The sequence below is a fragment of the Schistocerca nitens genome, chromosome 6, assembly GCF_023898315.1.
Source record: "Schistocerca nitens isolate TAMUIC-IGC-003100 chromosome 6, iqSchNite1.1, whole genome shotgun sequence".
Taxonomy (NCBI): domain Eukaryota; kingdom Metazoa; phylum Arthropoda; class Insecta; order Orthoptera; family Acrididae; genus Schistocerca; species Schistocerca nitens.
In genome coordinates, this window is record NC_064619.1 from 287,988,928 (window position 1) to 288,008,059 (window position 19,132).

Sequence of the window (19,132 nt, forward strand, 5' to 3'; positions counted from 1 at the left end):
TTCTAAGAGAAGTTGTAGGATCAGAACTGCTCTGTGTGTTTCTACATTTCTACAGAATCCAAACTGATATTCCCCAATTTTGGCTTATACTAGTTTTTCCATTCTTGTAAAGAGTCGGTGGCAGGAGGTACAGGACGCCTCGTCAGGTGAGTGTAGGGTTATAAAATCAAATAGAGACAATCCAGGAGTAGCTCTAATAACACATTATATTAGCCAAAATAGACATGAAGTCCACGCCATTCACAATAGAACAAGTTTATATGCCACTTAACTCAGCAGATTATAAGAATATTGAAGAAATGTATGCCGAGATAAATTATTCAGATAGTTAAGTGAGACAAAAATTTAATTGTGATGGGGAACTGGAATTCGATAATAGGAAAAGGAAGAGAAGGAAAAATAGTGGCTGAATATGAACTGGGGGGAAAGGAATGAAAGAGGAAGCTGCCAGGTAGAATTTGGTACAGAGCTTAATTGAATCACCACCACTGACTCACCCTGTATACTGGAAAGGTACATACAATACTAGAACTGAAGTGCAGGGCCAGCCACAGCATGCCGAACTTCGCTTGTGGAAGCTTTGCGGCCCAAGGCCCAATCTGTCTCTGCTTTGCTCAACATTTTTGGGAAGTACACAGAAGCTCGATGTTTCATTGAGTATTCTAGTGTGGCATTTTTTGGTTGGACAACTCTCTTCATTTTGGCAGACACAGTGTCAGCATTGTTTGCTGTTCACTATTTGTTTGTGGCGTGAATGACATTCACAGGTCCAGTAGTGGTTTGTACAAAAAGAATCCGTCTAGCATTCTGTCATCACAAGGCTCTAAAAATGAAAACGCTTAACAAGGGAGGGATGAGAATTCTTACTATACATTATGCAGTCGCACAAGTGATGGGTACTGCAAATTTGATACGAAACAACATTCTAGTACTGTAAAGAAGAAATTTAAAGATTTAGTCGAGGATGAAAAAGCAAAAAATTGCGATTGACACATGGGATTCATTGTTTTGTACATCAAGAAGAACTATATACCAAATTTGCAGCAGTGGAGCACATGAAAAAATTGATGGTACAAATGGTAGAATTTCTGAAGTCACTGTCAGTTACAACAGTTCTTACTGGAACTGAACGAAGAATATGTAATGGGAATTTTTGTTTCTTAAAGAATCTTTATTTATATATCAATTTTTGTTTTGTTTCAGATAACTCAATTGTGCCAGCACTTTTTCCAGTCTTGGAAGCACACCTGGAACCCATATTTCATTATTGTGTTCAGCACCTTCAGCGATTCTGTTTTTACCTCATCAGTGGTGGCAAAACTATGTCCTTTCGTGGTTCTCTTCAGCCTCAAGAATAGAAACAAGTCGGAGGGAGCCAAGTCTGGCAAATACAGTGGTTGAGGCAACATAAAGCTTTCATTTTTTGCCAAAAAATCACGAACAAGTTGTGAGGCACGAGTGGGCGGATTATCGTGATGCAATTTCCATGAGTCATTGTTGTTTTCTTCGGATTGCTTCACGTATAACTTACAGGTAGTAATCCTTATTGACCGTGTGACCATAAGGCAGAAACTCTTGATGCAGTAGCCTATTGTAATTGTTTGTGACTGAAAAAATAAATAAATAAAAAAATTGACAAGTTCAGTCTTCAAGGCAGTTTCCAATGGGATGACCGGGCCTTGATTTCGGTGTCATACCTGTATACTCATGTTACGTCACATCTTATAACTTCCTTTCAAAGCTCTGGACTATTGTCGACTTCATTCAGCAGTCTGAGAAACTTTATTTCACGATTGAGAAGTCTCTCTACCCTCAACGGGTGACAGTGTGCAATGCCCAGTCACAGAATAATTGGTGTGATTTTTCTTGATGGCATGGTGGCTACCAAAAGGTACGTGAAGGTTTTGGAAGATGATTTCATCTGCGTTATCCAAAGTGATCCTGATTTTGACAAGATCTGGTTCATGCAAGACTGAGCTTGACCCCTTCAAAGCAGGAGAGTGTTTGATGTCCCGGAGGAGCACTTTGGGGACAGCATTCCGGCTATGGGGTACACAAAGGCCACTGGTAAGGGCCTCAATTGGAAGCCTCACCAGATCTGAACTCCTTGATGTTGGGCTTTATTAAAGACAAGGTGCACAGCAATAACTCCAAAACTATTGCTGAGCTGATAACACCTATTCAGGAGGTCATCAACAGCACTGATGTTCCGACACTTCAGTGGGGCATGCAGAATTTTGTTATTTGTCTGCGCCACATTGTTGCCACTGATGACAGATCGAACATGTCGTAACTTAAATCCAAATATCTGTAGTGACATTTACATGTTAAATAAAGTGTGTGCACACTGTAGTCTCTAACTAATTTAGATTTTTTCATTAAATGAGATGGCAATTATTGAAATATATTAATCAGTTATTTAGCACACTGAAGTGTTGGGGTGTAATAAATATGTATTAACATTTTTACAGTTTAAGAGATTGTAAGATCTGTGATAAAAATAATTAGCCATTAGTTTAAAAGACAATTTCAAATACATACTGATTATATTTTCTGCTACAATGCAGTCTGCAAAGTTTAAATTTATAGTCTTCAAAGTCTCATTACAATTTAATCATGTTTGTTTTGCTGCAACCGAAGATGCTTTAGTGCCGCCATTGCTGGTTTTCCAATGCTTTGCTAAGCTGAAATCCCATGTCTTTTGCTGATTACAGCATGACTTACGGAGGGAGTTAGTGTACTCCATTAAGAGCACCAAAGTCCCAATATAAATATCATAGGAATGATGTTCTTAAAAGTGAAGGGCAGGAGGTACTAATACAATGTCACAATCTTTTTACTATTTGGAGAATAAGGTTAAGCTGGTCGCAATCAAGTCTGAAGAAGAGACAAATCTGTATGAAACTTACAAATAAGGAAGTTCTAGCTGATCTAATTTGAACTGTTAATCACAGTTAAGAGTTACAACAAACCATGTAACAGCCAAGAAAGAATGAGGTATCCATGAACAACATTAACTTTCAGTAGGATGAATAATCACTAATGTAGTTGGTAGCAACAAGAGAACAGGTCTCTTATGTAGAATAAGGGATATCAGTGGATTTGACAAGGATTTTTGTTTTGAAAGAGAAACCCCCCCTTCAGCCACCCGATGATGTGTTGGTGTCAAGTCAAAATCTGGTGTTTGAAACGAAAGGCCCATTACACTAGTTTTTTTAAGTATTACTTCAATGGAATCACTTACCACTAACGGTGGTACTAAACACTGAGAAGATGTATGAGTTTGAAAAGAAGCAAGATCTAGGAAATGCTTCAGAAATGGAGAACTGGCAGGCCAATACAATGAGAATAAAGAGACTGTATCAAGGAAGTGCGAGTTGTACACAAATAGGAGGAGGAGAGGAGACAGATTGGTGGGGGGGCGGGACTGGGGAAATGGAGAAGGAAAGGAACAAGAAACGTTAATGTATGGGAGGCAGTGGTTTGACACTTTGGATTTAAATTTAATGCAAAGAAGTATGAAGTTATGGTGATAACAAGGACTAAGAGGAAACCATCAACAGATTTCACTATAGTTGGGAAGTGCTATAGAAGGTTTCCATTTCAAGTACCTGTGGAGCATAACAGAAGTCAGTGGAAGGAATGAGAAGATCAAAAAAGGGGAAGGAAGCTCATGGATACCTGCACAGTGTAAGAGCCTCACCTGGAGCAATGATGTTCCACCACAATGCAAATAAATTTATTGAACAGCAGGAAAATCTTAATGAAGGGAAGTCATGTGAGCAGGATACATGCTTCAGAGATGAAATTTTGAAGAAGCAGGATAGGACTAACAAATACGGATAGAGTAAGGAATCAGATGATGAGAGAAATAGCGAAAGAGAAGCTCATGCATGAAGCCAGAAAAGGAATGGAAGTTGGGAAGATATGAAGAACACGTTCATGAAATAACGATAGGAGGCAAGAGACCTTAAGGAAGGCCATGAGAGAGGTGGGTAATTGGAGTGAAGGAATTGGTGAAGAGGAGAAGACTGGGACAAAGTGGACACAGAAGAATGGCAGCAGGATAAGGAAAGATAGAGGCTTATGTTCCAAACAGACCCGGCCAAGGGCTGAATCTGTAGATGATTATTATGATGATTAGTATGGCAGTTAATTCACTGTCAGTAATACAATTGTGTGTTAAGTTAAACACCACAATTGGCATTTTATTTTAACATTTGCCTTACTTAGACATACTAAAATGTTAGGGGAAAGATCAGCAGTGCTTACTAATGTCACACCAGTTGATCTAGCAGCAAAAAGCAAACTTACTGAATTACCCTCAGCATTTACGACTACTGTGTCAACCATGCGACTAACTGATGCTACGAATGACTTGCACCCTATGAAACACTGTAAATGAACTATGCATTTCTGCCGAGAACTTCTACGACATGAAAGATGTATCCTGTGATTCTTCCAAGCTTCAGATGTGTTGTAAATAGTCTTCATGGGCTTGCCGCTGGATCATGTTGTGCAAATTCCACAATATTTCCTTGGAGCAACTGTCAGACATCTTCAGGTGGTTCAATCTTGCTCGTGGCTAGGTACCTAGCCACAAGCAAGGTTGAACCACCTGAAGATGTCTCAGTTGTTCCGAGGAAATATTGTGGAATTTGCAAGTGATCCAGCGGCAAACCCGTGAAGACTATTTACAAGATGTATCCTGTTTAAATCTGCACTGAAGATGCTGATAAATGATCCTAGAGTCACTGCACAGTGCTAATGTGATCTGAAAGCACCAGCTCCTCCTCTGTACACTTGATAACAGTGTGGAGGTGTACGCTGTTCCACAGTGAGCTTTGTGGCATTGGATCTTTCAAGCACAGAGTCAAGTGTCTTGACAATGACACACTGTTGAAGATATCAGCAGGCTATTTGTACAATAAGCCTCTCAATTCTTTTCTTGACAACTATATTGTCCCAGCATGAGGACAGAGCAGCAGAAGAAGAAGAAGCAGAAGAAGAAGATATACCATAGAACTCGACAGAAGGAGGCCGCATTACAAATATTGTCACAGTCAGGTGATGTGTGAAGTGCACTGGCCATAATAACAGTCATACTTTCTCATTGACAAAGAACGACCCACCATTGTGTACTTACTGTGATAGGACACGAACTAGTGTGCTTGCAATGCCTCCTCACGCTGCACATAAAATACGCAGCAAAATCATACAACCAAAGTGAGCTAAGTTTGTGCTGTGGTACCCTCCAAATAAATTCCCAATTGATAGACACAAGAACCTCCCCTTTCCCCCTCCCAGACATCACCTGTCACAAAAATAAGATTGTATGTGGGGAAACAGTAACTATTACCCAATAGTTTCAAAGAGCAATCAAGATAAGTTATCATACAACATGTTTTCCTAAGATGAATGAATGAAATGTGCAGAGGGGGGGGGGGGGGGGATTTATCAAAACCCTGTGGAATGGTTATTTTTAAGAAGCAATATTAGTTGAAATTTGGTATGTTGAGTTACTCCTGAGCTCTGTTAACTACCAGTGGCTTCCATCCACATGGCAGTGAGGGTATGTGGTTTAATGTCCACTGCTAGCCATTGCACACTGGAGGGTAAAGACTTGCCACCTTCATCATGAAGCAGATAACGTCCAGCTATCCCGCAGTATATACATACACTCTTGTCCTCAGTGCGTGTAAGACAGTTTTTAAGGTTTCAGATGAGACAACTTTTTTATTTAAAAAACTGTTTTCAACCCAAAGGCTGGATTGAACACTTCAGTGCTTTACTAACAACAGTTCTACTGGAGGGAACATATCTTTGCCTTCGTCTATAACTTTAGAAATTTCTTACCTTGTCATGCTAGTTACAGTTTAACAACTGCTGAACAATTCAACATTTTTCACATATATAAAACATTGCCAGAGGTAAAGCAATAACTGACAGACAAGTAATTTTAGGACCAACAGAGGGCTGAAATCACCAGACCTTTGGACACGTAGCCCGTCACTTACCTATAATTATCAAGCAAATAAATGGCTGTATTTGTGCAACATAGCAGAATGATCAACAGCATAATTTTGATTAACTGTTTCTAGAAAAATAGGTCTGCATCTCAGTACAGAAATGACTGCTCTAGCATTGTAACAACAACCTAAAGTTGTCATATCAGAAGAATTAAATATGGTGTGAATTCTTACACTTACATTACACACTTCTACTACATCCATCTATCTTATCCTCCTCATTAAGAATGCCAGGACAAATCATTCTAGCATTTTTCACGAACATGATTTGTATCATTCCCCCATCCATTAAATATCACTGTTAACCATCACAAATCTTAAACATACCACTATTTTACCCACAGAATGTAAAATTAAGAATATCTGCCATGTTCAAATGCTTGAATCAACTAACTTTTGTGTTTCCATGTGAGAAAAATGTTACTATGATCCATAGAGCACAACAACCAACATGTAAGTAACAAATCACGTATGTTTTCTAGTCATTCTGACAAGGTTGGAGATACATTTAAAAATGTGGATATTAACACTGACCATAAGACAAATATAATCAAATTAGTCTTGATGAATTCTGAATTTCTTTTCTGGAAAGTTTGTACATAACACATTGCATAACATGAATACTTCCTTTATAAAAACAGTATTTCTTGATGTTTCATTGAAGGCACTCTACAATTGATTTCTGTCTTAGGAAAGTACATATGTACAGAAACTATGTACAATATATTTTAAATTTCTACTACACTGAAGCTTCTCTAATGGACCTTCTGCCTTGTAGCACCCACAATGGACAATACAATAGTATAAAACTGTGGAAAGTTCTGTAAAAGAGAATACAGTACATTAATTATGTTGTCCTAACAAACTTCACAGTTAGTATATATATATATATATATATATATATATATATATATATATATATATATATATATATAGTTACGAGATATAGTTTCATACGTACCTGTATAACAAAATAAATAACAGTGAGGTAGATGGAAATAGCAATTGTTAGAAAGAGATCAAAGACTGCTGGCTTTACACTGAAACAACAACAAAAAAGTAAGAGTTAAAACCAGAGTTTTTCCAACACACACAAACAGAAATGAAACAATGTGACATTTTGTCCACAGAACCCACTAATGGTAATAAACTATCTCAATAAGGCAGTGGTCTCACTGTATGTCACTATTCTAACCCTTATTTTCAGTACCTACTATTTCTTCCACTACTTGTCACGAAGTCTGTGCTACAACTTCAAGTTTGACTTCAATTTGAGAATCCACTTGATTTTACTTTCATGTTACATATCCCAGCAACCAGCAGGGAATGATAAAGTAGCACTAGTGGAAACATTAACTCAGTTGAATTTGGCCTACAGACACTTGTTGGGCATAATTTACATAACAAAATTGTGTTTTATTCCAGACAGTTCGACTACTAAGATACCTAACTATACACTACTGCGACAAATTGGTGAAATCAGAGAAGGATTCAATACCTGGTGAAAATTGTCTTCCTCTAGTGTACTTTGAATTGAACCATCTGATCTTCCTCAAATGTTACAAAAGTTTGATGATCCATTTACAGAAATAGACAAGAAGCTGCATAAAATGATTCGCTGACCCAAGGGAAAGGCCAGGCCAGCAAAGATGGAACACAGAGAGAGGGAAATAAAAGCATAGCAAAGTCCACACTAATGCTAGGTATGTGACTAGCCTGAAGACAGAGTTTAAACATAAATCTGTGCATCACTCTTGATGGGCATACAGAATCAGAAGTTCTAGTAGCATCTGGTGTACCTCACGAGAGTGCAGTAGGGTTATTACTGTTTAAAATATACATGGTAGCAACTGTTTCATCAAAAGATTACCAGATTCCCCTAGGTTGAAATTCCAAATTTCTGAGAACCAATTTTTTCTTGCATGTGAAAGTAAGTTTCACTTCAGTATTTTTTACAGTGACAAATGAAACTTAGTTGCCACATCTTTTACTAGTGATTATTCCCAATCTCAGCTTGCAATGATGACGGTGGTGATGAAGAGGGGCGAGGGGGAAACCAATGCCAAAATGCCCCATTACATAGCTGCCAACCTTAATGTTCCCATCCGATGGAGTGATCACCATCAGCAATGTTGCATGTCTTCACTTCATGAGACATCATACCACTGAGTGATAACTTAGAATATATGAGAAATCACACAAACATGATTCAAACTCTAGTCTTCAGTCCAGAGATTAGTTTGATGCAGCTCTCCATGCTACTCTATCCTGTGCAAGCTGTTTCATCTCCAACTAACTACTGCAACCTACATCCTTTCGAATCTGCTTAGTGTATTCATCTCTTTGTCTCCCTCTATGATTTTTACCCTCAATTGGTGATCCCTTGGTGTCTCAAAATATGCCCTATCAATTGGTCCCTTCTTTTGGTCAGGTTGTACCACACATTTCTTGTCTCCCCAATTCTATTCAGTACCTCCTCATTAGCTACGTGATCTACCCATCTAATCTTCAGCATTCTTCTGTAGCACCACATTTCAAAAGCTTCTATTCTCTTCTTGTCTAAACTATTTACCATCCATGTTTCATTTCTATACATAGCTACACTCCATACAAATACTTTCAGAAAAGACTTTCTGACACTTAAATCTATACTCAAAGTTAACAAATTTCTCTTCTTCAGAAACACTTTCCTTGCCATATCCAGTCTATATTTTATAACCTCTCTATATCGATCATCAGTTATTTTGCTCTGCAAATAGCAAAACTCATCTACAACTTTAAGTGTCATTTCCTAATCCAATTTCCTCAGCATCACCCGATTTAATTCAAGTACATTCCATTATCCTTGTTTTACTTTTGTTGAGGTCCATCTTACATCCTCCTTTCAAGACCTGTCCATTCCGTTCAACTGCTCTTCCGAATCCTTTGCAGTCTGACAGAATTACTATGTCATCAGCAAACTTCAAAGTTTGAATTTCTCCTCCATGGATTTTAATCCCTACTCCAAATTTTTCTTTTGTTTCCTTTACCGCTTGCTCAATATACAGATTGAATAATATCGGGAATATGCTACAGCCCTGTCTCACTCCCTTCTCAATCACTGCTTCCCTTTCATGTCCCTTAACTCTTACAATGGCTATCTGATTTCTGTACAAATTGTGAATAGCCTTTTGCTCCCTTTATTTCCCCTTGCACCTTCAGTATCGAAGCCTAAATATTCAATACTGATCTACAAGACATGGGTGTACAAATATGGATCCATATTTTTATTTTTTACATGGTTATAAACCTGTAAAAAAGCAAGGTGGGAAGATTCTTCTTGTTCTTCTTCCTGACATCAACATACATAATTGTTTTTCCTTTATTCACTCTAGTTTTATTAATAGTACATATAAGACAGCTATATGAAATGGATGGTTTCTTATTAAAGCTGTATTTCAATAAAAGTTGATTCACAGGATAATTTTCAGACTACTGATAACTCTACAATTCGTACTTACAGGAACGTTGTCTTAAAAGAAAATTCTTGATTTAAGTTTCACCAAAACCAGGCAAAGGTGAAATTTGCTACAAGAAAGTAATTGTTTCTAAATTAATGTAGCCCATTTGAATGACCTCATTCTCCTCTTTCCAGTGCTTGACTTTAATGACAGCTTTACAACCTGTAACATCTGGAATTTTCCCAATGCCAACTTCCTGAATTGTGCAAGTCAAAACTCTCCCTACAGCATGTCCCTGAGTGCTGAAAACTCCCTGGCCTTCAGCAGCCTATCCCCTTCCCCACTACTCTGCCCTTCCCCTCCCAGCATCCGCATGCTGCACCTAGTAGTCCACTATCCTGTCCCAACCACGTCCCTGCATACTCACACAGGCAGCACTAGCATCTCCCAACTCTATCTTGCTATGCGTCCCCCTTCCCATCTCATGCCTATTCTGTACTCCCACTACCCAGTGGAGCAGAGATTGTTGCTCACCTCAGATGCAATTGGTCTTTAGTACCTAGAGATGACAGGGGCCACATGAGAGGATTTTGTGATGAAGGAAAGCTTGATAGCAGAGTATTTCTAGAATTTGTTTTCACTGTGCCTGCCTGCGACTCATCTCCATATTCTTTCCATATTGTTGTAACATCCTGGATTTCCTGTTGTTTCGTATTTCAAAAGTCATTCATACTAAAAACTACTTGTACTAGAAAGTTCCTTTCTAAAATTATGATTTTTTAAAAATAAAATAGTCTTTATCGAATAAAAATATTTGTTAAAACGGTTACCAGTTTCAGTCTGTTTTTAAAACCACCTTCAGACAATTCTCTGAAATACAAATATGTTTACACACTTAGAGGGACATCCAACAAGTACAGTAACAAATTAAAACATTTAAAAATAAGAACAATTAGAAGAAAATATTCCCAGAGTGGCATGCAGAGCTGGTTAACGGAGCAGATACCATCTCTTGAGTCAGGAATGTAAGCTGCAGGATAGTGTAGAGAGGCTATAAGGATAAGTAGGAGAGAAAGCCCAGCATCTCCCACATGGTACAGTTGTGGTCAGCAATGTGCACAGTAAGTAAAAACATTACAAAAATAATGTACATACTAAGTAGTAGCATGCATTAAAATACAAAAGCTGAAATCTAGACTACATAAATACAAAACTTAACTGCTAGGGGAAACATTTTATCACAATAAATTGTGTACAATTACAGTTTGTAAACCAATAGCATGGCGTGGGATCCAGCGATCGCACAGATGAGGTAGGCACATCTAATGTCGAGTCAATGTATGCCCATATACAGCGATGCTGTGGGCATCGACATCACAGTTGAGAGTCAGCATATATAACAGTGTACCAGCAGCCCACTGGCAGTCATACCACTTGACAATGGGCAAGGTGCGCTTAGATGAAAGCTCGTGTAATTTTAATCACTTGACGCAGCTGGAAACCCAATAACTTTTTATTCAATAGCAGTCAGTTCTGAGAACAAATACTGCTTTCTATGGGCAGCTTGTGAACTCTGTGTCAATACATGTTGTTGTTGTTGTTGTTGTTGTTGTCTTCAGTCCTGAGACTGGTTTGATGCAGCTCTCCATGCTACTCTATCCCGTGCAAGCTTCTTCATCTCCCAGTACCTACTGTAACCTACATCCTTCTGAATCTGCTTAGTGTATTCATCTCTTGGTCTCCCTCTACGATTTTTACCCTCCACACTGCCCTCCAATGCTAAATTTGTGATCCCTTGATGCCTCAGAACATGTCCTACCAACCGATCCCTTCTTCTAGTCAAGTTGTGCCACAAACTTCTCTTCTCCCCAATCCTATTCAATACTTCCTCATTAGTTATGTGATCTACCCATCTAATCTTCAGCATTTTTCTGTAGCACCACATTTCGAAAGCTTATATTCTCTTCTTGTCCAAACTATTTATCGTCCATGTTTCACTTCCATACATGGCTACACTCCATACAAATACTTTCAAAAATGACTTCCTGACACTTAAATCTATACTCAATGTTAACAAATTTCTCTTCTTCAGAAACACTTTCCTTGCCATTGCCAGTCTACATTTTATATCCTCTCTACTTCGGCCATCATCAGTTACTTTGCTCACCAAATAGCTAAACGCATTTACTACTTTAAGTGTCTCATTTCCTAATCTAATTCCCTCAGCATCACCAGATTTAATTAGACTACATTCCATTATCCTAGTTTTGCTTTTGTTGATGTTCATCTTATATCCTCCTTTCAAGACACTATCCATTCCGTTCAACTGCTCTTCCAAGTCCTTTGCTGTCTCTGACAGAATTACAAGGTCATCGGCAAACCTCAAAGTTTTTATTTCTTCTCCATGGATTTTAATACCTACTCCGAATTTTTCTTTTGTTTCCTTTATTGCTTGCTCAATATACAGATTGAATAACATCGGGGAGAGGCTACAAACCTGTCTCACTCCCTTCCCAACCACTGCTTCCCTTTCATGTCCCTCGACTGTTATAACTGCCCTCTGGTTTCTGTACAAATTGTAAATAGCCTTTCCCTCCCTGTATTTCATCCCTGCCACCTTCAGAATTTGAAAGAGAGTATTCCAGTCAACATTGTCAAAAGCTTTCTCTAAGTTTACAAATGGGTTTGCCCTTCCTTCATCTAGCTTGTAAGATAAGTCGTAGGGTCAGTATTGCCTCACGTGTTCCAACATTTCTACGGAATCCCAACTGATCTTCCCCGAGGTCGGCTCCTACTAGTTTTTCCAATTGTCTGTAAAGAATTCGCGTTAGTATTTTGCAGCAGTGGCATATTAAACTAATAGTTTGGTAATTTTCACATCTGTCAACACCTGCTTTCTTTGTGATTGGAATTATTACATTCTTCTTGAAGTCTGAGGGTATTTCGCCTGTTTCATACATATTGTTCACCAGATGGTAGAGTTTTGTCAGGACTGGCTCTCCCAAGGCCGTCAGTAGTTCTAATGGAATGTTGTCTACTCCGGGGGCCTTGTTTCGACTCCCATTTCATCTTCATCCTCTTCCATTTCCATAATATTGTCCTCAAGTACATCACCCTCTATATACTCCTTCCACCTTTCTGCTTTCCCTTCTTTGCTTAGAACTGGGTTTCCATCTGATCTCTTGATGTTCATTCAAGTGGTTCTCGTATCTCCAAAGGTCTGTCTACTTTTTCTGTAGGCAGTATCTATCTTACCCCCATTGTGATACTCGCTTCTACATCCATACATTTGTCCTCTAGCCATCCCTGCTTAGCAATTTTGCACTTCCTGTCAATATCATTTTTGAGACGTTTGTATTCCTTTTTGCCTGCTTCATTTACTGCATTTTTATATTTTCTCCTTTCATCAATTAAATTCAATATATCTTCTGTTACCCAAGGATTTCTACTAGCCCTCGTCTTTTTACCTACTTGATCCTCTGCTGCCTTCACTACTTCATCCCTCAGAGCTATCCATTCTTCTTCTACTGTATTTCTTTCCCCCATTCCTGTCAATTGTTCCCTTATGCTCTCCCTGAAACTCGGTACAACCTCTGGTTCTTTCAGTTTATCCAGGTCCCATCTCCTTAAGTTCCCACCGTTTTGCAGTTTCTTCAGTTTTAATCTACAGGTCATAACCAATAGATTGTGGTCAGAGTCCACATCTGCCCCTGGAAATGTCTTACAATTTAAAATCTGCTTCCTAAATCTCTGTCTTACCATTATATAATCTTTCTGATACCTTTTAGTATCTCCAGGATTCTTCCATGTATACAACCTTCTTTTATGATTCTTGAACCAAGTGTTAGCTATGATTAACTTATCCTCTGTGCAAAATTCTATCAGGCGGCTTCCTCTTTCATTTCTTAGCCCCAATCCATATTCACCTACTACATTTCCTTCTCTCCCTTTTCCTACTACCGAATTCCAGTCACCCATGACTATTAAATTTTCGTCACCCTTCACTATCTGAATAATTTCTTTTATTTCATCATACATTTCTTCAATTTCTTCATCATCTGCAGAGCTAGTTGGCATACAAACTTGTACTACTGTAGTAGGCGTGGGCTTCGTGTCTATCTTAGCCACAATAATGCGTTCACTATGCTGTTTGTAGTAGCTTACCCGCATTCCTATTTTGCTATTCATTATTAAACCTACTCCTGCATTACCCCTATTTGATTTTGTGTTTATAACCCTGTAGTCACCTGACCAGAAGTCTTGTTCCTCCTGCCACCGAACTTCACTAATTCCCATTATATCTAACTTTAACCTACCCATTTCCCTTTTTAAAGAGGACGCCATCATCATTTAACCATACAGTAAAGCTGCATGCCCTCGGGAAAAATTACGGCCGTAGTTTCCCCTTGCTTTCAGCCGTTCGCAGTACCAGCACAGCAAGGCCATTTTGGTTAGTGTTCCAAGGCCCGATCAGTCAATCATCCAGACTGTTGCCCCTGCAACTACTGAAAAGGCTGCTGCCCCTCTTCAGGAACCACACGTTTGTCTGGCCTCTCAACAGATACCCCTCCGTTGTGGTTGCACCTACGGTACGGCTATCTGTATCGCTGAGGCACGCAAGCCTCCCCACCAACGGCAAGGTCCATGGTTCATGGGGGGGAGGTGTCAATACATAATAAAACATAACCACAACAAAGACAAATTAGGGAGACACCAATGGTTGGTGTAGAGATGGCATGAAGTGTTGATGTGAAGCATCTGAGGCAACCAGACAATAGTGTCAGAGAATATAACAACCACTGGCTACTGCTACGTGTTGATGTGGAGTGGCAAACAAAGATCAAGTACTGTATGTTAGGTGCTGCAAGTAATCGTGGGGATGTATACTCACTATGGATCACCAACAAGGTAAAAATAACTTGAGACATTGCTACAGTAATATGAATGCCACGTCATGTTTTTCAGTCAAGACCAGTAAAATGCCGTTGGGCCACTAGAGACATGAAGGTCGAAGAATTTTGCCCAATGGTGTCTGTCAGACTGTCATTAAGTAACAGATCTAGGGATACTCCAATCAGTTCTCCAGCTACCTGACAACCAAGAGACTGGGAGACTGGATGACTCTAGTAGCCGATCACATTCGCACAGGCATGACACGAGTCTCCTGTATTGCCAAGTCACATGCGGTGTGAACAGAAAATAAAATCAGTTTCATTGGCTGTGGACAAAGGACATATGTAGCATGCTTTTTTGTGTGCCATCCCGTGGCCCAAGTCCCATGTCCAGTGACTATCAGTGATGAAAATACTGTAATACAGTATTATTATTACCGCCGGTACAGAAGTAGAAAAGTGAGAAAGTTGTGGGTTCATCCTTACACTGAGAATAATATCTATTGTAGATTACAAGTTGCATAACTGCATGGGTGCATTGGACGGGGAATATATCTACACTGAAAAATTACGAGGGACGGGTTCAACAACTACAATTATTAACTGTACCACTCCACATTGTTGGCACACAATGATGCCGATGGTTTATTCATTATCATTAAAACTGATTATGCAGGTAGAAATAGTGATGGAGGAATATTTTGTACTTCAGAAACCAAACACTGAATTACAAATGGAAGATGAAAATTGCCATTGCCTTTGAGATTACCAGATGATGAAAAGAATATAGTTTCCCTTATTACTTTGTAGGAAGTAAGTGGTTTAATTATCATGCTACTTGATGTGACTGTACCCACAAAGAACACTCAATGTGAAGAGAATTTATGATTATAGATTAAGCAGAGATGGAAAATCTGTGGACTATGCATATGGAATGCTGACACAAAAGTTCCACAAGTCCTGAGCAGTTCTTTTCGTTCTCGAACTACAGGAAGAGTGTAGAGTTGTGGTGAACAACAATGCATCAACTTTGAAATGCCAACAGTCAGAATACAGCCAAGGAAAGACATTTCATTGCATCCTCATTCTACTGCTTATGAATTAAGGAATTATTTAGCAAACTGCCTTCCGACACCTTGAGCTTCCCTTCAGTGGCAGTGAAAGTAATAAATCAACAATAATCAGGATCTACTATAATTGTCTTTCTCTACAAAAATTTTTTACGTGTAATGTGTATTTGCATAAAAGTTATAAATGAACTTCTGTACTTTTTTATTTACGTATTAATACGAGGGTTGAATGAGAAGTAATGCCTCCACTTTCATTAATCGGTTTTGGATGGGAATATTTTAATAAATCGAACACAGAAATAATCCTTAGAATGTGATATTTAATTACCAATATTCACTTTCCCCACATAATCACCAGCCAATTGGATACATTTCTGCCAACGATGAACAAGTTTTCTGAAGCCGTCACGGAAGAAGTCAACACACTGTTTCCGCAACCATTGTCTCACAGTTCTCTCAACGTCTTAATCAGAAGCATAATTTCAGGGTGTATACGTGGACAAGGAAAAAAAATTCCCGGATTTTTCCCGGTTATAAATTCACTTTCTCCCGGATAAAAACACACTTTTTCCGTGTTATTAACTGACAGTATATTTTCCCTTGGAACTGTAAAGTTATCAACCCTTTGAATGGTTATGTTTTAATACATGGCGTAGAATTTCCCAGCACTTTAGAAAACGAAACTCAGGGAAGAAAACTCCCTTTTGGAAAGATTTTTGTTGTGCAGCAACGTGTACACTGCATATTTTCGTATTACAAAAGCATAAATTCGAATTCCACCGAACACCACATGTTACTTTCCGAACCATGTAATCGAGATTACTATGCGCTTTTGTAAGCCGGCCATAGCTCATGTCATGTGATCCCGCCAGCAGATAACAGCGGATATTCAGACCACAGGACACGTGATGTAGTCAGCTAATAGCAACATCACTGTTGATAAGTAGGTTGTTAAGTAGCGCGGATACTCAAACAGGAAAATTTAATGTTTTAAATTGGTATACATAGTGTTGCTACAAGAAAAGCAAAGCTTTCACATATAATGTTGATATTTTTTGCACGTGTTACACTTTAAGGTATATCACACAAATGTGACAGTAAAAATTTTAGACGAGTCCAGTGACTTGTCCTCAAAGTTTTCCACAAATAAATTAGCTACCGCAAAGGAGAGAGAGTTTCCCGTAGCACTACCTCAATTTGCTCATAATGACGACATGAATGTCTGATCTGGGGTCGAAATACTTCTAATTGGCTCGTCATCAACCGCTCTCTGATTTAAGAAATTCATCGTACATTCTCGCACATTGTTCAACTTGCGTAAAAGGAAATTTACTTTGAAAGTAACGCTTTTCAAACCACTACTCGCAATATTTTCCCGCGACCTGTTAGAAATAAAGAAACAAGACATCAGAGGATACTACAAGAGCATCGGAATTTCGTCAACCATACTAAAATGGCACATTTAAAGTGTGTACTTAAAGAGCACATTCGTATATCAGATTCCCAATGAAGTAGGCCTCGACCTGATATTGAGCTTTTCAGTGTGGATTTCGGGATGTAAATTTTCTTGGAGTACCAGTACTGTATTAACTCATTTTTGATTCTTTATTGTGGCATAATGCCATAAGTGTTAGAAGATGAAAATGTGCACCTGAAATGCAGTGAACAGTTGAAATTGGCCGATAGTCAGAAGCCAAACATTTCGTTTCAAATACATTGACTGCCTGAGCGTAAAAAGTTAATAAAAGTCAAATTTCTGTAGCAAACTGACAAAACTAACTTCATTGTTTTACAAGGCGATTAATGCAAGACTGTCAAAAAAGTGGAAATGAAATAAAATATTTAACTAATAATGTGTATTAGCCTTCTGTAATTATGTGACTATTTTAATTCACTTGATAGCTCCTGGCAACAGAAATCCATTTTGTTTTCATTTGACGTGAGAGCAGTAAACGAAAAGGAAACAGCAAAATCACTAAATGTAAACACGGGTCACGGGGAGACTACACACACTTGCCCAATGTAACTCAGACTGCTCTGCGCATCAGCCTCGGATCTACGATATTTCCGAACCGGGGCAATACTAAGATAGTAGTGCCCCCCTCCCCCCTCGAGCGTTTGAGATACGACGTCAAAAATTTAAATATGTTCATTTTGTAGCGCACATCTTTCTGAAGAGTCTGATACATAAAACATATATGTTCGAGGAAATTGAAGACATGTTATTTGGTTTTAAGTGTACCAGAGTGCAGTGCCACCCCTCTTCACACAGCATTCTTCTATCGCACGTCACTGTATTTCGCTTCGTGGAATTGAAACGTGTATATTTTGTAATGGATACCATCAAACTATATTCAGGACAGTGGAAATTAAAATGTCCTGTGGTGCCTCTCCTGCTCCTCATCGCCCGGTTTGACATCCTGCCCCTCTTTTTTACAAAAAAAAAAAAAAAAAAAAAAAAAAAAAAAAAAAAAAAAAAAAAAAAAAAACAAACTCGCAATTAATACTGGATGGGATTAACTGTAAACAGGAGAACAAGAACTCTTCAGAAAATTTGCACTCTTTATTGTCTGTTAGCTAATAACTTTCTGTTTTGGGTGACATAAAATGAAATATAGGATACATAAAACCAGTAAAGATAACAGACAAGCAGGACAGTACACATTTCTTCAATCCTTAGCTCCTAGCATTGTTTTCTTTCTAATCTTGCTACAGCTTTACATGGAGTGCTTTCCTTTTTGGGAAAGAATCTGTTACCTCATCAAAGTTCGTCAAACGTTTTGCTACATGAAAAATCGAAATATCGTTATCTAATACTGCGTAAGCTGTTATTACAAATAGTACCAAAGACTGGTGTGGTTTCTCGAACTGATTACGTCTATTTTGTCACTGTCTGCTAGATAAAACAAAATAGGCCTTTCTAACACTGCAGAAATTTTAACACACACCAAATAAACGAGACTCTTTTGGCACAAATGGTCATTTTTATAACACGACAGAATATAATTCACCAAGGCCAACATACAATGCCTATTAGACCTACTACAAGCAAATAGCTTAATGTTAGGAAATAGTTTCACATTTCATTCATACGCTCCAGTTTCTCGAGCATGAGATCAAAAAGTAGTAGTACAAGATTTTTATATAAATTTGGAATCGTCATGTTCTTCCCTAATTGGTGTGATGTCCCCGTTTCTTCTCCTTCCTCGTTCTAACAAACAATCTTTTCATGACTAATTCTGGAACTATTCCTGCCTTCATCAAAATTTATTCGCCGGTTAACTTCACTAACCCTACCAGAATCACCGGTTTAGTTATCCCTGATTATTCTCCGATTAGGCGTTGTTATGTTTGTACAAACCACTTTCCGCGCTACTTCCAGAATAGAAGTTACGCAGCTGCTGGACGGGGACTGTACAACTGGCCCTTACTAGCGCAGCGGTCTGGCCAAAAATTTCCTGACAAAATTTCATTTTCTTGGATACACTGAGAAGTAATCTATCTTGCCCGTTATTCCTGTCAGTCGTTTATTTCCACTCTGGTAGTCTGAATCTATGGATTACAATAGTGATTATAACAACGCTGATCATTCGCAAATCCAGTCAACCACATAATCAGACAGCGGTTCGGCTTTACTCCGCTCAGCTCATATAACCCGGTCCCCTTTTGCCTGCAGGAAAGTTTATTTCTAGTTACGACAA

The 19,132-nt window shown here is 38.6% G+C and overlaps 2 protein-coding genes across 2 annotated transcripts in view; one reads left to right on the top strand and one right to left on the bottom strand.

Moving 5' to 3' along the window:
• Nucleotides 1-1,608, top strand: part of LOC126262780 (transmembrane protein 209) — a 161,602-nt gene extending 159,994 nt beyond the window's left edge. The window contains exon 11 of the mRNA XM_049959596.1: nucleotides 1,204-1,608. Within this exon, the coding sequence (XP_049815553.1) occupies nucleotides 1,204-1,401 (198 nt within the window). The 3' untranslated portion in view covers nucleotides 1,402-1,608. The remainder of the gene's footprint in view (nucleotides 1-1,203) is intronic.
• A 4,976-nt stretch (nucleotides 1,609-6,584) lies between these two features.
• Nucleotides 6,585-19,132, bottom strand: part of LOC126262973 (nicalin) — a 121,961-nt gene continuing 109,413 nt past the window's right edge. The window contains exons 12-13 of the mRNA XM_049959924.1: nucleotides 6,991-7,069; nucleotides 6,585-6,850 (exon numbers count right to left, since the gene is read on the bottom strand). Coding sequence (XP_049815881.1) covers nucleotides 6,785-6,850; nucleotides 6,991-7,069 — 145 coding nt within the window. The 3' untranslated portion in view covers nucleotides 6,585-6,784. The remainder of the gene's footprint in view (nucleotides 6,851-6,990; nucleotides 7,070-19,132) is intronic.